Raw genomic sequence first — 21,446 nt, 5'->3', positions numbered from 1 at the left:
AATGAACATATCCTGGAAAAGCAAAACTGGGATAAAAGTGAGCTTATCTAATTTTATTGCCCTGGCACCAGATTAGGGATGGCCTTACACCAAAGACTAAAGAATTCATTTTGTATGGACTTAAGATCATCCCTGTTAAGAAGGATGAGGATGTTATCTTTGTAAGTACACTTGTTTACATTTTCAGTCAGGAGAAAAGATTATGTTTGGAGGAAAGAAACGATTTGATGACGGGTAAATATTATTGTAGACTTCTTTTATGTACATATATGTTTTTATGAAACATTTTAATGGACCTGTGAATGAGGGCCCGTTTATCTTAAAGTATGTTTCTATTTTTTAGCCCACCAACTCTCCAGCAAGCTCCATTAAAGAGACCCGGTAAGACCAGATTAAAAATGATGTGTAATTAGCATGTAGAGTTCTTGTCGTCATTCAGATAGATTTAACACAGAAAAATTCTACTTCTACAAAATTTATTCCCATTACAAAGATATTTTATAATGTGCAATGAGATACAAAAAAATCATGTAAAAAGTTTATATTCATGTACATATTTACACTTTAAGCTATTAGGATGTAAATGCATTGTTCTCTTACTTTAAGAAAATGTGTGGAAAAACTATTTCATTGAAATAATGAATGAAGTTTATGTTCATGAAAGATGCTGGTGTTTTAAGTTTAAACATTGAAAATCTTAATGCTGATAGGAATTTTAAGGCTGAATGGATTCAGTGCACGCTGTCTCTAAACTTCTGTCAGTGCACACTCTCTTACCAAAGTGGAACAGTAAACTTGTTTATGAAAAAATTGACGCTTACAGCAAAATACTTTCATTTCTGGAAAGCTTATTATAAACTTAACGTTGACAAAAAATCAAAATTGGTCCCTCGATTTTGTGACGGGCGTTTTAACTGTGCAGATTAATATGTCTGTGTAATGTTAAAGAGGCATGGTCACCATTTTAATCAAAAATCATTTTCCTGATTTTAATGTTTACAATGCTTCATTGAGGCATTTTTAATAGGCAACCAAAATTTAAGTGTCATTCATTGAGTTAAAAGCGAGTTACAGAGCTTACAATTCTTTGCTATGTAAACAAAGCGTTTGTTTACATTTTAAACGTTGAAGTGAAAACTTCAGTTTTAGACCAAAAATGAATGTGGTAAACGTTCATGCTTGAATTGAATAAGAAAATGGAAAAATCAGCTTGAAAAAGAACTTTTACTGGTATATTGAACTAATGTAAACAAAAACAGGGCACGGGCCTTGTTTACATGTCAAAGAATTATGAGTCCTGTACAGTCAAAACTGCCGTAGCGGTCACCCCTATTAAGCAGTCACCTTTCGTATGCGGTCATTTTATTTCCTCCCGATGAAAAATCCTATATAATTGCCCTCTAAAGAGCGGTCACCTGTCTAACGCGGTCAGCGGTCATGGTATTTTGATCCGAAACTGTACAGTCGACATGCATTAGGCGGCCATCTTGGCCGGTCACATGATTTACACCCGGGGATTTTAAACATGGCTTCCGAATGTCGGGTAAAAATGTAAACAATAATTATACGCTTGAGGCGAGAGAAACCAAATTAATCGATGTATTTATAATACATAATTGGCAGATCAGATACGAATGGGAATCAAGTGAATTGTTTAAACAAGTATTAACAATATGTTTGTTTTATAAACATGAATGATATACAGGTGTCAAAAATGTCCGCGGCGAGGCAAAAGAAAATTGCTTGATTTGATTATATGATTTTGTTAAGATACGGTCGGTAAAAAACGTAATTGTTGATTTGTATTAAAAGTGTATGTTTTCTATATATACGGTACTCATGAAAATAGTGTTAGTGTTATAATTGTGAAAATGTCGGCGACAAGGTTTTACCACGTAATGACTTTTTTTAATAATTTAAAGAAACATAAAAATGCATGCACAATGCATTGTTATGTATTTCTACTTATTTGTAAATATAATAGATACTACAAAAACATCAAATCAATTACTTTATCTATCATTTTGATACATTTGGCTAAATATCAAATATATAATTGAAATAAAATTGAATAATTGTTCTAAAATTGGATTTGATGTTGGCAAATTCACAAGTCTCTATTCAAAGGTCACCTCTGTTAAGAGGTCACTTTGGGTGCCTCCCGCAGGTGACTGCTTAATACAAGTTTGACTGTATCTTCCTTATAACTTCACTACTGACTCTCCAATTTCATTTGGTCATTGGAAAAGCATTGTACATAATAAAAACAGAAAGATAGAATGTGACCAAAATCATGACCATGCCCCTTTAACGGTTATGTGAATGTTGTCTTGCTATGTGTCTGTACACTGTTAACGAGTTTTGATTTACCTGGCAGGAGAGCAGATAAAGGGAGATGACGAAGAAGCCCCAGGTACAAGGAGGCAGTCTCTGTCTCCAACGAAGTTCTGTCTTCATCATTTGACATTTCTACTTGACATTGTATTGATTTTTTTGTTGTATATAATGACAAAGGTATTGTCGGCTAGAATTCCTTGTTTAATTACATTAGGAGTAAGCACTCCCAGAGATTATTTCTGTTTGTGTTGTTCATTAACGTTGTTTTTTGGGAACTTAAACATGTTTTTCTCTTAAGGTACCTCACTACACCTAGACTTATACTTTTTAAGACAATACGTCACAAGATGGCGATTTGAATGTTTTGTTAAACTATTTATATTGTTCGATTGGGTTGTATACCGTCGTAGGTCAATGGTTAAAGTATTGGGCTTCTGTACTGCAGATCATGAGTTCGAATCCACTTAGAGCTTTTGTTCATGTTTACTGAATAACGAAAACGTAGTTTTTCATCCAAAATTCCACATTTTTTGCCTATTTGCCTTAAATACTTCTTATCCATTATGATATCTACAACAATCAATGATTTTCTGCTGATTTGAGAAAATATTTCAAGGTGTAGTGAGCCACCTTAAAAGAAAGTGTCTGTTGAGAATTAACATATATTTTGTACAAATTACATACATGTAAGCTAAACTGAATGCAGTGTCACATTTTCCTCTTACCCTGAAGTAAAATATAATCTGCTGGAGATTACTTTCTACTCAGAGAAGAGATGTGCCTATGAAATTTACACAAATATTAAGCCAAACAATTTTATATTTGAGAAATTCAACATTTCGATGATAACAGATAGCACAGCTTGATTTTTCCCATTTTTTAAAAATAAATGAGAACTCTTGTACATGTAGTCAATTTTAATGGTAACATATGGTAAATTTCTAGTACAACACGAGGAATTACTTTCTGCATAATATCGTGAGAAGTGCAACTAGCCGATTTTTAGATCTCTCTTTAATTACATACATGTATCTGACAGTTACTAAATGGAAAATTTGGCACTTGTGATTTCATATTCTCTAATTTGATAAAAAAAGGTAGAAGTGAGAACTTGCTTGTATAAAGGAATCTGCAATATAATGTATAGGTTTTCTTCTTTTTAATTGACAAGACAATACAGAATTGACCTACTGTGGTAGCACTGTATACTGTGGTAACGCTCTCCTTCTGTTGGACAGGTGCCCAGGGCCAGGTTTCTCCGGCGGTGTCCTGTGGAAGATCGGAAGCCTCCACCACTATTGACCCCTCTCTTTTTCATTCTCCAGGAGGCAGTCAGCTTAGCATGCGATTTCATTCTATGGGCCGCGGTCGGGACATCAGCCCCAAACAAAATGGCGGAGGCCTTCTAGGAATTGGGCCTCAGGATTTCTACCCTCCCGATCAGCACCCTGGATACGCGGGAGATGCCCCTATGAGAATTACATCCAATGGAGATCATCGTTACGTGCAGGGGCGCAATGAAATGGGAGGCCATTTTAGGGGAAATTTCAGGGGAAGGGGAAACATGGGGTACAATAACATGGGAAGAGGGAATATGGGATTCAATAGCATGGGAAGAGAAAATATGGGATTCAACACTATGGGAAGAGGAAATATGGGATTCAACAACAGAGGAAGAGGCTACATGACCCATGATGGTATGGGAAGAGGGTATATTGGAAGGGGGAGGGGAAATATGGAATATGGGAGAGGGGGGTATGGCCACTATGACATGAATTACCAGCAGCCATGGGGGTACAGGAACAACATAGAAGGTCCCTATCAGGGAGGATACAGGGAGGAATGGCACATGAACAACCCCTACCAGAAGCAGGGCTACAGAGGGGGGAGGGGCAGGTCCCCCAGGGGAGGCAGAGGTAGAGATTTGTTTCATTAAACTGTAGGTATGTCTTTGACACAATGTTAGAGTCATATATAGCAAATATAACGAGGCTGTGTTGGCAAGATTTAAGAAGATGTCTTGATATATTATGGACAGATGTTGTACACTTGTTGATTTTATTAGGGCCCCGCAAGAATTTGCGGGTGCCCTATAGTAATCACTCTGTCCGTCCGTCCTTCTGTCCGTCCGTCCGTCTGTCACTCTTCTGTCCACAAATTTCCTGTTTTTTTCTAATAACTTTTTTTATGGTTGCCCAATCAAGTTCAAATTTGGTATGGTAGTTCAGTAGGCAGAAATACATATTTTGATGCTAAGTTTGGTTCTCTATGTCTTCTGGTTTGGAGCTGGGGTAGTGGGGTAGATTCCTAACTATGCACAAGAAAAATGGGCAAAGAGAGATAACTGCTGAGAATGAATGGGCAAAGAGAGATAACTGCTGAGAATGTTACCATTGTATACATGGAAGGCTGTGCAATATTTTTCCTTTGGGATTAATTAACCTTCCACAGGAAGAAAATCCTAAGCTTTATCTTTATCTGTCACATTGAGATTAATTACTGCACTGCCTGTGTCTGCAAATGAACTTTGTTTTGAAGTTAAGGTCAATTTTGAATGATGTGTAGTATTGTGTACATTTTTTGAAATATGGATTTAAAATATAATATTCATATTTTATTTTGGTTAAAATACCGTACACAATGATTTATAATAATTTTATTGAATAGAGGCAAAGCCTAGGTATCATTGCATTGGTATCAATTCTTTGTTTTTTTAACAAATTTTATTTCATCCCATGTTAACCCACTTTATCCCGTGGATATGACTCATTGGATATTTTTTTGATATCCCACAGTTGTGACTTTACAATGGGATTTGCCTAGGCATAATGAAGTAAAATAATGTAGAGTTTTATAAACAGTGTAAACATTGATTGCGGTGTATAAAATATGGGATAAATAGAATCTCATGATTTGTAGTATAATATGATTTTTATCCAACTTGTGTGTTTTATCCCCTCACTAAGGCTCAAGAAAAAAACACTTTAATTGTTGGATGAAAATCATATCCAACTACAAATCACGAGATCCTATATATTCCAGTTCTTTACATCTTCTGCCGGGCATTTATTTTTCATCATTGTTGATATAAAGAGGATGGAATTCAAATTTTTTTTCACTTCTCTATATTAATTGTCATAGCGGGGCCCTTCCTGACTGGTCAGTTTTCTAGTTATATTTGTGGTTCTTTGATGGTTACAAACACAGCAAAAAGCATTACCAGAAATCGCACATCTGTCACATGCGTAGCCCAAAAGAAGATTTTCACTGTTTGTCTATAAGCCAGTTGTCAGATTGGTGAAAGTTGCTGTAGAAATTGATTAGATAATTACAGTTGTTGTAATTGTTTTGTAGGTGGTCAGACAGTAAAACCAGCGAGTGAAATAACAGCGCGCCCATGTGCCAGATGTAAGACTACAGGTATGTTGAGACAGCTCTCCAAGATCAGTCTGATTCTGTTCACCGTTTCTTACTTCTCAAGCAGGCCTCTTACACACCACGACAATGGAAAAAGTTCCATCAAAATGACCTGAACTTGGTGCATTATCTTTTTAAAAATGTACAGTCTAGTTATTAGTTTTGACCATGGTTTATTTTTTATGGGCCCCTATATTACAAATTCACATCCTCAAGAACTAAGAAAGTGTTCATTCATTTTATCATACAAGTAAATCCACAAATGTTAAACGAGTCCACATTATCTGTCAATCTGATGTAATTTTGATTATGACACAGTTTTTCATTTGAAATTTTTTATGTATTTTTAAAAATGATTAGAATTGAATCAGTTAACATGATTAAAATAAATGTACTGCAGTGAATAGCCTTTAAACACCTTATGACATATTGATGATGGAGTTGTCTCCATCTGTAGGAAGCCTACAGTGCAGTCGTTGTAAGACGCCCTACTGTTCTCCCGAGTGTCAGAAGGAACACTGGCCGGAGCACCGCCCCCACTGTCTGGATATAGCGTAAGTTTTACTGTGGATATAGCATAAGTAGTGATCTCTTAGCTGGAGCACTGCCCGGGCTGTGTGGATAAAGTGTAAGTATTGGACGCCAGGTGTGGATATAGCAGAAATATTTGTGTGGATATAGTGTAAGTATTAGTGTGGATATTTAAATAGCCATCTTGTGACCTAGTGTAGCAGAAGTAGTGATCTCCTGGGAGCAGCACAGCCCCCACTGTGTGGATATAGTGTAAGTATTATTGTGGATATAGTGTAAGTATTAGTGTGGAATATCGTCAGTATTTATTTCCTTACCGGAGGATCGCCCTTGTGTGTGGATATTTCGTAAATATTGCTGTGGATATAGCATAAGAAGTGATCTCCTGGGATTTTAAGGTCAGTAAACATGGCGAACAAACATACACAAAAAATACATGATATATGGACTATACTTGATATTTTTGGATTAATGTGTGCCATACACAACTACTGTGTTTGAGTTCAGGTAAGGAATGCAAATGTTATTGTCATTTATATATGATTTTAGCCGAAATCGTTGTGGGAGTGAATCACTCCCGCACTTGCACCATTACAGAGATCCTGTGGAATTGTAGCTCTCTTTCCTCCCCCCCCCCCCCCCCCCCCCCCCCAAAAAAAAATTTAAAACGGAAAGGGCAACAAGCTATGCTTCCAGTGGATCTACAAATCTTTAGATTGAGGTTAGTTCAGCTTGTAAAAAATCTTCATCAAAAGATTTATACAAGTAACAATGTGCATTGCTTTTCATGTTTCTATACAAAAGTACTAGTAGCAGGTATATTTCTATTCTATACATGTATATGCATCTGTGAAAACTTTCAGTAATTTTGTCTGTTAGGGAACGTGCAGTTTTATATTTTAATTTCTTTAAGAATGTTTTCAGGAAAAAGCTGGAAGAAGATGAATTTGAGAGCAGATTTGAAGTGGACATAGGAGATGATGCTGCATCAAAGGTAGGTTGTTTAAGGGGATGTCCACAAATATGTGAACAGTGATGGAACATTTAGCTTCAAAGTTATCCTGCGTCTTTACCTTGCTTATAATTGAACGTAAAAAAAAACATAGCATTTATTTCCAATTTTTCGAAATGATATATATTTTCTTTCATATGGGAGAGGTAAGGGGATGAACTCATCAACTTGAGAATGACTATGAGGCGAGATCAACAAAGCAAGCACTTGCAAGAGCTCGCCAAAATTCCCTATACCTGCAACACAAATTTTATCGCACGCTTTATTGAGCTCGCCTGATTTCATGTAAGTGTATTCTTGCCTCTCTTAGGAGATGAAGGCTTATGCCAGAACTATTGTACAAGAGCAGTACAGTAAACAGAGTGCTCAGCAGATGTCTCCCCAGGTCAGCCAGCAGACCAATGGCCCCAGTCAGGTATCCCCAGGGGTCAGGAGGGACCAAACAAGATCCCAGGGGGTCAGGCCACAGTCAAGTCAGGCATCCCCTGGGGTGAGACAGAGTCAGCCCTCACCCCAACAAAGCAGCAAGGAGTCCTTTGTACCCCCCAAGTCCAGCCCTGCCCCCAGTTCCTCTGTTCCTCCATCAAGGGTCCGCTCCAGTCCACCTACTGGTAAGATGCGTGATGTTTCTCTGTAGAGAGGCATCGGTTTTTAGTACATGTATATGCATTTAATTATCTACAATGATTATGTTCATAATGTTATTTCATTTTAGCATCTTTTTAAATAAAATTTTCAGGTAACATTGCATGTTTTCTAAACTGTGTTCTTTTATGTGCAGTGAATGATATTAAAATGACTTCATTTTCTATTATGGACTCTGTTTTTACAGAATCACAGAGATTGAATTCTTCTTGGATGGCCAAAATCACAATGAAGCAGTTAGAAGTTGGACAGGAGTCACAGGTAGGTGTCAGGGAATGGTCAACAAACTATCACGTCAAATCTGCTTCATAATTTTAAATATGATATTTTTGGCCTGTGAGCTGTAGAGAAAAATTCCATGAATTTAAACTTAGAAATTGAAAATATTCATATATTTTTATAGGAAGATTTTGTACTAAAGGAGATAAATATAGTTTAAAAATGGCCATAACCCTCTAGCCCTTGTAGTAGCTATATTTAATGAGTTTATCCTGGAAACAGTATACTAGTAACAGTGCTGTTGTTTTCTGGTCCCCAGCTTGTACTGGTGGACATCGATGACCCGGGCAGAATCATCTTCCAGTTCCCTGTTATGGAGGACATGCAGGCTCTACAGGACAACGATGCCAGGATGAAAAAGGTCAGCGCTGGGTTCTTGTCATTAGACGGCCATTTCATGGTTAACCATTGTATTATGCAGACCTGTAGTATGAGGCGTTGTGTTGTTCCTTGTGGTTCACTTAAGGAGGCCGACTTTAGTTTGCATTGCGCATGTTTTTGCGCATTCTAATATAATACAGTTGTTTTATACTTCTTATGAATTTTTTTCGATATCATTTATAAAATTGAACACAATAAACAAAATACAGATAAAAATATTTAGATTTTTAAAGGAAATTTTTATTTTTAACACGATTTTTACGTTGTGCGGTAGGGGAGCATTGCCATTGCGCTTATATGACGTTATGATAAAATGAAGCTTTGTAGGAGTACGTTATAAGAAATAATATAAAAGAAAAAGTAAAAATTGTACGCTGTTGAAATTACAGAATGATGCTATCCTCGAGGATATTTTCCTCATTTTTGGAATGAATCCATTATACCAATCATCATTTGTGATGATCCAAATATATAGCAAAATTTGGTGCATTTTAATATTTTGAGATGGCCCCCACTAAAAACCAGACGGTAGAATTTTGTGTTTTTTGCATATAAGGTAGGAAATGATATTACTTATCATATATAACAATTTGAGAAAAAAAGCTATTGTAGTATTTTTTAAAACTGCTTTGATGTGCGGAAAATGACAGTTTCCTATATATTCCTATAGTAAATGTACCTCTATTTTGAGATGGTCCCTAAAAAGAACCAGACGGTCGATTTTCATGAACCTTCGCATATAAACTAGAGTTGGTTTAAATTACATATGGTTAAAAAATAAAGAGTTTTGCTATTGTAGTTTTTCTGCAAAAAAACCCAAATCGGCCTCCTTAAAACATTAGAATGAGTTATGCTAGTTATGCAAGAATGATATAATTATGTAGCTTTTGGAAGTGTGTCGAATGTGTTTGTTTATTTTTCACTTCCAATGCTATCTGTAATGCTAAATGTACATGTATTGACAATGTTGCTAAAACCCAATTCCAGAGATGTGACATGTTTGCTGTCATTAAAGTTTTGGTAATCTGAAGAAGTTTATATGATCAAAATATGAACCAATTCAGTCCAAAAAACTTTGATTGACATCGTTATGTTTGATTGACATCATTGTGTTTGATTGACATCATTTTGTTTGATTGACATTGTGATGTTTGATTGACGTCTTTATGTTCGCAGGTGTTAGACAGAGACCACACCAGCGTGTCGGCCCCAGCTGTCGGGGAGTTCTACGCCGGTCAGTTTGTGGACGGCAGCTGGTACCGCTGTCGAGTGGATGCTTGTGACCTTGACCGGAATGTGACCGTTACCTACATAGACTACGGCAACAAGGAGATGGTGCCCTGCAGCAAGCTTAGGAAGCTGAGACCTGAGTGGTGCTCTCTACCTGGACAGGTGGGTGGGAGGTGGAACCCTACATATGAAATTGTGAACACCAGGTTTTTGTCGTAGTTTCTTTAGTTTTACATTTGTCAGAAAAATGAAAGGAGATTTTAAAATATTTGAGATGTTCCTCTTGCAATTTTACAAGGATAATAATTTCTCACATTTTATTAGAATGTGTCATGACTTGATACATATACATGTTTATGGTTTATATTACCTTGGAAAAAATGTACAATTTTTAACCGGGTTTTCCAACGCAAAAATCTGGTTATTAAAATGGTGAAAATGGTGGGCGGGCGGCTGCCAAAAGGGTACCCTCATTTTACGGATAACTCCTCCTACAGTTTTCAAGATAGGAAGTCGTTCTATTGCAGATTAATTGTACATATATTAGAGGTGTGCATATTGCTAGGATTTTGATTTCTGTTTATTAAATATATATGAAAAAATACCAGCTTTTGAACTTAGTTATTTTTTGGCAAAATATTGCTTTAGGGTACTCCATTTCACTGGATCTGGGTTGACATGGATTATGGATACAGTTCACATAAAAGAAAACCCGGTTTGCTGTCACATTGACAGCTTTTCACTTGTTATCTTTTTACATTCAAATGTAATTTTAATTTCATCAGTCTGTTATAGTTACCTTACATGTAGTTGGGCCATGTGTTTTTCATTATCAACTATATGTAACATTGTGTTTATTGCTTTCATTAAATTGTCATTGTTGGTATGAAGCTTAACCATTTATTATTGTATTTGTCATTGAATTCTTCATTAGGCTGTTATAGTAGCGTTGGATGGGGTGGGGCCACAGATGGACAGTCAGTTCTGGAGTCAGCAGGCGGTGGACCGAGTCAAGGAGCTGCTGCCCCCCACACAGATTAGTATGAAGATGTACCAGGTTACGTGTACCGCCAGGGACGGGGACAGGACGCTGGTCAAAGTGCTGGACGCTAATGGTAAGGGGGGACTCTGTAGTTCAATAGATATCTTAGTAACGATACAAGAAAGTTTGCACAAACCAACACCAACTGATGTGCTGTGGTTTTAAATGCATCAACTGTCCTTTCCATTGAATTAATGTTGGATAAAACATGTTTCACAATATTGGCAAACAAAATGAAAATATTTAGGCCATCTAGTTAAGACAGTCTATCAGACAGAATGAGGACAAGAGAAAATAAGGAAATGCTCTGTTTTCTTTTTCTTTGTAATGACAGGTCAGGATGTTGGTGAGACACTGATAAATTCAGGGCTTGCAGCAAAGACAACACCACAGACAACGACAACGCCACAGACCAGAGGGCCTCAGTTGTAAGTGTCTGATAATGATCACGTCATTCACATATAGAATGCAGCAATGAGGCCAAATATGAGTTCTTTAACTAAAAACTAAAAATTATACTGCAGCAGGCAGGTTTCAAGTTGATAAACAGGAATAACTCAATTTTCATATAAATTCATCAATGGAGCAACATTTAACCTGATGCAGCAGTACCAATACTTTATTTTTTTGCCTTGTATATTTATCAATGATTGTCATCCACAGCATAGACGTAGATGCCAAAGAACTAGCTAGCCTGTGTGAGGGGTGGACGGTGGGGGAGAGGTACCTGGTGCTCATCACAGAGAGGGAAGGTCCCCAAAATCTCCACGCCCAGGGGCTGCAAGCCATCGACTTGTTCGCCCAGTTCTTTAATGAGGTGCAGGAGGAGTGTTCTGCTATGCAGATGGAGTTCTATCGGTGAGTATTTCTTTGCCTATTGAGAATCTGGTCTGACAGTTTGAAAAGAAACAGACTTTCGTATCTACCCTTTTCAAAGTGTTGACGTTTATAGCGGGTTTAAATACTGTGAAAAAATCTAATTGTGATATTTGTAATGTGTAAACTTTTATTTGGGTTTAAATGTGGAAAGAAAATTAAAGTAAGTAGGAAAAAATAAACCTATTTTTTGTGGACTTCAGTATCTTATGCATGTACAATTGATTGTAATGACACATTATCATATGATTTCAGACCAAAGAGGGTCGGGGAGCTGGTCTATGGACTATATGACAACAACTGGTATCGAGCCGAAGTCCTTAGTCTGTCTGGTCAAGCAGCCAAAGTCTTCTTCATTGACTACGGCAACTGTGAATTGGTTCCTTTTAAAAACCTTCGGCAGGCGACCAGTCTTTGCCAGAAACAGCCTGTGTTCTGTGTTCCCTGTCAGCAGGTGGGCCTGGATGCTGGGACGGCTAACGACAAAGTCGAGGAGATATTTAATCAACTGACCTACAAAGACAATCCAAGGGAGCTCAGTCTTGTTTACAAAGGCAGAAAGGAAGGGAAGGCAGTGGTGGACTTTCTGAGTGATCAAGGAGAATTAGTTTCTGTGTTGATCCCCAAGATTGCGACTCCGACCCGAGTGATGGCGGGGGATATTGAGTCTCTGACCTTTCCAGAAGATGGAACTCCTGCTTCCTGTGTTATGATGTCTATAAATTCTATGGCCTCTTTCTACGTCTACCGCGGGACAGATCTTGAGAAGGTTATGAAAGAAGTTGCGGAGATCTGTGCCAAAGATCAATCTGCATACGACCCAACTGTTGGTGAGATGGTCCTGGGCCAGTTTTCTGAAGATAAGAGTTGGTACAGGGCGAAAGTCCTGGATGTATCAGGAGATGAAGTTATGCTGCTGTACACAGACTTTGGCAATAAGGAGAAGGTAGGCAAAGATGCTATACGAAGATTTGATCCAGCTCTGTCCAAATATCCCCATCAGAGTGTCCACTGCAAAATGGCTTCCGTGACCAAGTCCATGGAAACACCAGACCTACTGCAAGTATTCGCAAGCTTGTACAATCAGCCAGTGCAGATCAAACTGAAGGGTTCCAATAATACCGACCCAGTGGAAGTCGAGGTTGTTATGGAGGATGGCAGCAGTGTTAACCAGACCATTGTAGAGTTGTTTCCTGATGAAGCAACCTCAGCAGCTAGTTCTACCAACCAGGCTGCTGCTTCTGCTACAAGCTCAGCCGCTTCTTCATCAGGTACAGCAGCTACTTCCCCGGTTACCACTGGGTCTACTTCTACAGTCAGCAGGCTGCAGTTTCAGAAAGCTGCTGTTCCTTTGGATGGGAGTCAGCTACAGTGCTCCATAATTGAATTTACTAGTCTGAATTCTTTCCATTTGCAAATAATCAGGAAAGGAGAAATCGAAGTTTTGATGACTCAACTTGAAAAAGTTGGTGAAGTTAAAACACCATACCAACCTGAAGTAGGTGATGATGTGTGTGCCATATATTCTCTTGATTCACTGTGGTATAGGGCTCGAGTGTTAAAACAGTTAGATGGCAACTCTTATTTGGTTTATTTCGTGGACTTTGGAAATTCTGAAAATGTTGCTGTCAGTGAAATTCGTAAATTGAAGCCAGAGTATGTGAAGCTGCCATGTCTAGCTGTTCACTGCAGACTGTCCGCACCGGGGCCTCTCTCAGAGGATCTGAATCCAAAGTTTGGGGAGCTTGCCATGGGAGGAACACTATCGTTTCAAGCTGTATCGCAGGAGGATGACATGTACAGTGTTAAGATGTTCAGAGATGATGGTGTCTGTATCAATGACGCTCTGTTAGGCACTAGCTCGTTTTCTACACCACCTCCTGTGGCGGCAGCAACAACAAATGCAGGAGAAGTGGCTAAGAGTCAAGCTGCTGCCAAGTCTGAGCCAGTGGCCGCTGGGAAGAGGAAGATCCTGGAGTTTGACATGCCTATGGATGGAAGGAAGCTTCCATTTCTGATCACTAACATATTCAGTCTGGGCTCCTTCCATGCACATTACTACACAGAGGAGAGCCGGGAAAGGTTCACCGCCTTCCTAGAACAGATCAGTGTTTACTGTGCGGGGATCCCTGAGCCGTACAGCCCAGCGGTCGGGGAGGAAGTGTGTTGTCAATTCTCTGCCACTGAACAATGGTTGAGAGCTCAGGTACTGCAGGTTGAGGGTGATACATACGACGTACAATTTGTGGACTATGGGAATATTGTCAAAGTGCAGAAGGAGGAGATTCGCAAACTAGATGACTCTTTCACCCTCATGCCAAAGCAAGCCATTCATTGTTCCTTATCCAGCTCCATTGATCTTAATTCACCTAACCTCATTGAAAAGTTTGAAGAAATGGTGAGAAATAGTATTAGCTTCATTGTGGCTGTGAAGAAAGAGAGTGATTTGTATGAGGTGAAGATATCCACTGAGGAAGTGGAGGATATCACAGAGAGGTTGAGAGAATTGCCGGCCGGTTTTGTGCCGCGTGTCTTAACGGTGAATGGACCCAGGGAACCCTGTGTGTTTGTGGACATGGACAGCTTCAGTTCTTTCTATGTACAACTAGTGGGGCCTCCTTACAAGGAGGCGCTTACTGACCTTGAAACAAAACTCGAAACTTTCTGTCAGACGCCATACATCCCATACAAGGCTCGAGATAACGAACTTGTCTTGACCAAATTCGCAGTGGATGGGAAGTGGTACCGAGCTAGAGTGCTGGAAGTGATGGACGAGTCGGTGTACAGGGTGTTGTTTATTGACTTTGGAAACAAGGACCTGGTAGAGGGAGGGGTTCTCCGGGAGATCGACCCCACCTTCCTGTCCGTGCCTAATTCTGGGATCCACTGTAAACTGGCGGGGCTGGGAGAGAGTGAACCGGTGGCAGCTCTACAGCGGTTTGCTGAACTCACCGCAAACAACCTGTTACAGATGGAGGTGGTGGCGGTGGAGGGTGAGCTGCATGAGGTGGTTCTGTTTAATCAGGACGGTGAGAATATCAATGAACAAGTACTCCAGACCATCCAACAGTGTGAACTCTCCACTGGAAGTCCGTCGCTTGAACAGAATACTCAGGAGGCCGTGCCGATCAAAGACACACCACAATGTGCGGTGACACCAACTGCGACAGAGGTAGGAGCCGGTAGTGACTCGGCGCCAATGGTTCAGAGCTCCAACATCCGCCTGAGGGACATGGCCCATGTGACACCACCCAGGGAGGAGTTTAGTGTGGTCATCACCTCTATAGATTCCCCCGACGAGTTCTTCTGTCAGATGGCCGATCAACAAGGTCTGTGTATAAGCTGCTTACTTTGATTGTAAATGTAGTGCCTCATATTATGTTGTGCCTCATAGTACATGTATGTGTTTCTTTTGACTAATGTCATGAATGTATTTAAAATTATTTCTGTCACCATAATTACAATTCATATACAAGATGGCCATTAACTAGTATTTCTTTGGAAGAATTTGTACTGTTCAATTTTTTTTAAAATTTCATTGGTATCAGCATCTAACAAGATATGAAACAGTCACTACTCCTATATAGGAAGCAAATCCACAAAATTACACCCAAACAAACTTTTAATTACAGTCCACTGAATTGGGCCCCAACAAATTTAAATGATTCCTTTTAATGTTAAAAATATTTCAAACATATCAGTATATCCATTTTGTTCTGTTTATTGACTTGTCTGCATACTGAACTGTTGCTGATTTGACAGCTTTTGCTAGCCTGGCCCTGATGATGGAGTCAATGATGCTGTACTGCGAGACAGAACCTAGTGATCCTGGCCAGAAGTACATTGTGGGGGACATGTGTTGTGCCTTCTACAACTGCTCCTCCTGTAAGAGTCTTCTTTGTAATCCACCCATCTATTGTAGTCCACCCATTGTAGTCCAGTCTTTGTAATCCACCCATCTATTGTAGTCCACCCATTGTAGTCCAGTCTTTGTAATCCACCCATCTATTGTAATCCACCCATTGTAGTCCAGTCTTTGTAATCCACTTATTTTCAAATAACCAGAAAAAATTTAAGTTGAAGCGACCAGTGAATTTATTTTAAGTTCAAGCCATAGTCATAATTTAAAAAATGCAGTTTTCTGGATGTAGAACAAGTCTGATTGTATTAATTTGAAAAAAGTTTTTAACAAAGGTGTTTGAAGAAAATTGTATCAGTTTATTCTGTCAATAAGTGATTTGCATTTCTAAGCTTAAACACAACAGGAGGAGGAGGACAATACAGAGGTTCTGTCCAGCAGAGCACCGCTAACTAATGCTGTCAAACAATTATTTTTTTAGTTGTTTTTTTAAGAAATGTATTAAATCAGTGAAACTGCAAATTCTCAATTGACCTTTGGAAAGTCAAGCTGAAAGCCCAGTGACCATCTATTAAATGTATGCAGCTGTTCTGACATTATCTTTGACATGTTAAATAGAAGAACTGTGTTCTGTTTACAGCAGACGGGGGCTGGTACAGGAGTGTGGTGACGGAGACCTTCCCCAACGGGTCTTACAATGTGCAGTATGTAGACTTTGGGAACCGAGCCATACTTCCCGGGGAACAGCTCCGACCAATGAAGCCCGACTTTACAGAGCTCCCAATTCTAGCCTTTAAATGTGCCCTCCATGGTAAAACACAGGAATACTAGTATTTAATGTTATTCCTTTATACAGGATTTGTCTTTCACTCTCTTAATCTCTATATTTTAAATCTTGTTTCAAAAGAGGGGCGGGGGGCTGTTTTTGGAAGATTTAGATTTCGAAATATTAAGATAAATAATCATATTGTAGTCTCATTTTGAAATGGTTTTCAGACATTGCACAATCTTTGAGCAACCTCTCAGTAACATAACTCCATCTGTATCATTTCCAGGCGTCATAGCTCCTCAAGGATCCTGGTCAAATGCAGCCTCAGAGAAACTAGGTCAGTTCCTGAACCAGCCCCTTGACGCCTGCCTACGTGACCGGCGGGGGGATACGTTGGTGCTCCAGCTCACCCAGAAGGTACAGGAGGAGGCGGGGGTGAGGGAGGTAGATGTGGGGGAGTACCTGGTCAATGCCGGGGTGGCAGAGTCAGAGTCCAACACAGGTAAGGACTGGTGAACGTTCAATTCAATTCATTAACCAATTAAGGGCTTCCAGTAGGCTACAAAATGGTATTACATTAATGTAAATAGACAAATGAACTTAAGACGGAAAGATTTACACGTATACATGACTGTTTAATAATTTGTATATCATCTGTTTTAATAAATCAGAAGAACTGAAATGTTAGTTCCATCCAGTATGGGAGTTACTATCCAAAAAACTGGTTGCATTTGTCAAATTTTGGCTTTAAAAAAAGGGAAGAAAATTTGCTTTATAAAGATGTTAAGCAAAAAAACCCACAAAAGACAATTATGGAGTTGCCCAACAGAATATTGTAAACATATTATATATTGGTGTGTAGATTTGAATTGGGGTATATCTGAATGTTACTATTCTTTAGTATATGTACGCATGGCATTTAGCAATTTACTTGATTTAGCGGAACATGAATTCTGCCAAACACGCTAATAACATACCCAGCCAAATGTAATATGCTTACAGTATTTCAGAACATATCTTATTGCAGACAGTTAATATACTAATATATACAGATGTAATATATTAATATAAATAGTGTTCAATTTTGAATGTACTTGATTGTTGGGTATTTTTAACAGCTGATGAGGCTGCCTTGATTCAACAGCAGATAGCAGCTCTACAGGCCAAACTAAAGCAACTTAATCCCCAGACCTGAAAGACTTGGTCAAGAGACTCAAAAAAAGACAAAGTATCAGGGAGTCCAATCCAAAAACAGCTGATGGACTCGTCTTCTTTTTCCTTAAAAGTTTGACACAAACAGATTTGTTGAGGGATGTAGGTTTTTAAAGTTTGATACAATGAATTTTTGTGTCAACATCAATATGGTTACAGATTCTCGAGCTCTGCAAGGTTCTCTCATAAGAAAAGTTGCTCAGGATGTGAAGGCTGCCAAGGTCTTTGTCCGACTTAAATCTGCAGTTTGAAGTGTGATGTTATTCTTTTTTTCCACCAGATATCTTTTTGTCTGACTGTTTGGATGGCTTTATCATAGTACATGTACTTCTGTTCAGAAAGGAGTTTTTAAAAACTTGTTTTAATGGTCCTATAAATGATTTTACATTGGTTTCTTTGAAGTTATTTCTGTATACCTTGGATCCACATAAATATATGAACCTAAAGATGTATGAATTCAAGCTTATAGCTGCATATTTCTTTAGAATTTCTTTTTCTTATACACTGTGTACATGAAGTCACATCAGGCAGATATTTTTTCTATATTCTTTTCAGAGAAAATCTGTTATATAACTGTCTATTAAGAAGTTGATTTTTTTCAATGTAAACAAACTGTTTAATTAATGTTTTTTCTGCATCAACCTTTTGCATTTGTCTTGAAGTGGACACGATTTTTTAACGATGTTAACTTCGTTGTCTTAGTTGAAAAATCATGTGAATCATTCTTCTCTCAGCTAGTCCAACCTTCACTTCTGGACTTGACAAGGCTTTTAGTGATTAGCTGCCATCGCTCTTTGAGTCTTTTTATTGCAGTCAATGAATGCATTGATTTTATTAAATGCAGACAACTGCAGTATTTTGTGGTATATTCTCTACTCGTAAATAAATGGTCAACAAGTAATAAAAGTCCACTGAAGCAGATAAAGGATGGACATTGTGTACTAAGAATTTAAATAGCTGTACATAGTTTTAAGCTGTTTTGTTTATACTTTGCTAATTAAGCATGAAGAATTGTCTAATAATATTCTACAATTATAATTAAGATATGGAGATGTTATAACTGATAGTTTAGAGTTTTTCAATTTTTTCCCCCAAAACTTGTGAATTCAGATGCAATCTTTTTCATTGAAATCTTGACTAAGCAGATATGCTGATGTTTGAATATTATTTTTTCTGAATATTTTCTTTTACAAGGACTGAAATCAACATGCAGGTTACATGAATTGGGATGTGAATTTTTTTGGTGACTTTTTACATACAGGTAACTGCGAAAAATTGGGGATTGAAAATGTCTGAAATAAAAAAACAATTTTCATGAGGGCCAAAGATGTTTTGCTGGAGAAAAATCTACCGTAGTCTTAATTCCCCAATGCTGTTGTTCCATCTTTGTTGCAAGAATAAAAGGCAGGTTTTTCTTTCTGTATACATGTATGTAGACTGTTTGAATAATGATTATTCTGCAGGTGATGATAATGTATTACATCTACCAGCATATCTCTCCTGGTATATGAACACAGTGTAAAGGATTTAAGTAAGCTTCATGTATTTATACGTTTTTGAAGGTTTTGAAAATGGTAGAAAAGTGTACTATGGATAGTTCTTTAATTTTTCAGCTGTGAATAAACTTGCCAACAGTGCCTGTAAAAATCGAACGCCATATCTTCTTTAAAATATTATATGGCCTTCTTTACTGATGGCGTAATATTAGTCATCTTGTCAATTTATCACACCAAGCAATCATGGATCTTTTATTGAGAAATTTGTGTTTGTCAATGTTCAGTGACTTTAAAGCTTTGAATCATTTTTCCTCACTAACTCAATAAAAATTGAATTATTACTTGCATTCTTTTAAAGTTAAAATGCTTTCAATGTACATGTACTACAGTAATTATATAAACATTAATTTTCCATGATATAATTTGAGGTAAAATTAGACTCTATATTTCAACAGTTTCAAGATATTCTTGACCTGATAAATCTTTATGGTAATATGAAATTCTTGTAGCCCATCAGAAAGATGTTTTGAAGTCTTGCACTGAATTCTTGTTAATGGGAATGCCTGCTTTGTCAAATAGAGGACAAGTGAAATATTCCATGATTTCCTATCGCGTCGCATCTAATGATCCTAAAGCCAAGACTCATACAGACGTAATGTTCGGTTAGTTGCAAGCTTTGTCAAATAGCGAACAAGTGAAATATTCCATGTATTTCCTATCGCGTTGCATTTAGCCAGGTCTTATACAGATGTATTGTTTGGTTAGTGTCTGACAGGCTTCGTCAAATAGCAAACAAGTAAAACATTCTATTTTGTTGCTTCTATGGCCATGTCTTTACAATTTCCAGTATTTACAAGATCTTATAGATGTAATTTTTGTGATGCTGTTAAAATGCAGTAAAAATGGTAAAGAGATTTCTCAAAATGTGTAATATACTTTTATACATATGTGAATGAGTAAAGATTAATAATGTCCAAAGTCCACTGAATAATGGGACATGTAATTGTATTTGAAAAATATGATGTTGTTAACAATTTTAAATGACATTGGAATGATAAGATTACCCTAAGTTTTACACCTATTTTTTCCCTCTTTTTAACTGACAAGGTACAATGTTGGTGTTTTGGACAGGAAACTTTCTAATTTTAAGATTTTTGAAGAAAAATTTGTACAACATGTTGAGCATTCAGTCAGAATGATGTCATTTGGGAAAACAAAATTCCAAATGGAGAACTACATATGTACAGCACAGTTATTTGAACTGTATACATACATGTACTTGTATGTTATGTGAGTTTTGACAATTCAGTTTTGGATAAAAATGATGCTAATTGATCCTGTTTAATTTGACTTTGTGTAAATTTTAAAGCAACACTGTAAAATTTGAACACATGCCGTCAGATTGACATGTAAGATACACTGACAATAATTTTTGTAATTCTTTCTGGGTTAATCCCAATTTTGATCTCTGCAGTGTAAAGGAGATCAGGTTTGATTTTGTTTATATTGTCTTGTTTTAGCCTGAGCTAAAAAGTATTCTGGAGAGTCTACACAATGTATTTGTTATAATTAGTTTTCATTCATGATTATCACTGAATAAAACAATATTCTTGCAAGTTTGTGTTTGGTTCATCAATACTAAGAGTTAGTTTTGAATGTTTTTTGTATTTTGAAAGCGGGCCACACCAATATAATTTCTTGTTCATCAGACATTCAGTGAAAAGAGGAAAGAGCGAATGAGCGATTAAATGATTGTTTTTCTTGTAGGCAAAATTTGTGCAGACAGTCATATTTTTTCTACATGTTTCTGATTTTCAAAATTAAAAACTATTGAAAATATGAAAAATAGAACAGAAAACTGCATAATTTTTCTTAATTATAATATAATTTGTACAGTTTTATTATGTGTGCACGGGGTCCAACGAATAAGATATTATATAGGTGTGGTCTCGGCTCCCCTTGCAGTTGTTAAAACATCTAAACAAAAGGATGTTGTAGTACATGCACATGTAGCCGTTTGTTGAGACATTATGCTCATTATATCAAATGCTTCTTCAAATGAATCGCTCATTTTTTCTTGGATCCCTTGAACAATTTTAATGATTCCACTATAATTCATTTCTTGGCAGAAAATAAATTGATTTTGTATTTTTGTGTTGTCATAAATTGTTAGGTCTTAGATTTATAAAAACAAAATTGCTAAAAAGAATCGTTATTTCACCAGGCTACATCGCCAATATTTTGAACTATTTTTACTAATTTCCTCTCTGGATTTCTGATTTACTATGCTAAAAATTTAATATACATGTACTTAGAATCTACAGTAACAAAACAGTTACTAAGAAGATTAAAAACAAATT

General features: G+C 37.4%; 1 protein-coding gene across 5 annotated transcripts in view; it reads left to right on the top strand.

Annotated features, from left to right (window-relative positions):
• The window catches only part of LOC128182510 (uncharacterized), a 27,259-nt gene extending 6,557 nt beyond the window's left edge, over positions 1 to 20,702 (top strand). Inside the window, exons 8-26 of one of the 5 annotated variants that reach the window (XM_052851157.1) lie at positions 188 to 234; positions 344 to 381; positions 2,378 to 2,413; positions 3,663 to 4,253; positions 5,692 to 5,757; positions 6,212 to 6,308; positions 7,210 to 7,279; positions 7,608 to 7,908; positions 8,130 to 8,203; positions 8,481 to 8,582; positions 9,779 to 9,994; positions 10,767 to 10,947; positions 11,209 to 11,302; positions 11,538 to 11,732; positions 12,006 to 15,079; positions 15,513 to 15,635; positions 16,250 to 16,420; positions 16,665 to 16,880; positions 17,497 to 20,702. In XM_052851157.1, coding sequence (XP_052707117.1) covers positions 188 to 234; positions 344 to 381; positions 2,378 to 2,413; positions 3,663 to 4,253; positions 5,692 to 5,757; positions 6,212 to 6,308; positions 7,210 to 7,279; positions 7,608 to 7,908; positions 8,130 to 8,203; positions 8,481 to 8,582; positions 9,779 to 9,994; positions 10,767 to 10,947; positions 11,209 to 11,302; positions 11,538 to 11,732; positions 12,006 to 15,079; positions 15,513 to 15,635; positions 16,250 to 16,420; positions 16,665 to 16,880; positions 17,497 to 17,573 — 5,769 coding nt within the window. In that variant the 3' untranslated portion in view covers positions 17,574 to 20,702. Of the gene's footprint in view, positions 1 to 187; positions 235 to 343; positions 382 to 2,377; positions 2,414 to 3,575; positions 4,254 to 5,691; positions 5,758 to 6,211; positions 6,309 to 7,209; positions 7,280 to 7,607; positions 7,909 to 8,129; positions 8,204 to 8,480; positions 8,583 to 9,778; positions 9,995 to 10,766; positions 10,948 to 11,208; positions 11,303 to 11,537; positions 11,733 to 12,005; positions 15,080 to 15,512; positions 15,636 to 16,249; positions 16,421 to 16,664; positions 16,881 to 17,496 lie in introns of all 5 variants that reach the window. The other 4 variants (XM_052851154.1, XM_052851153.1, XM_052851158.1 and 1 more) reach the window with 4 other exon arrangements.
• Positions 20,703 to 21,446: the final 744 nt, after the last annotated feature.

This window comes from Crassostrea angulata, chromosome 4 (assembly GCF_025612915.1).
Source record: "Crassostrea angulata isolate pt1a10 chromosome 4, ASM2561291v2, whole genome shotgun sequence".
NCBI lineage: Eukaryota > Metazoa > Mollusca > Bivalvia > Ostreida > Ostreidae > Magallana > Magallana angulata.
This window is presented reverse-complemented; position numbering and strand designations above follow the sequence as displayed.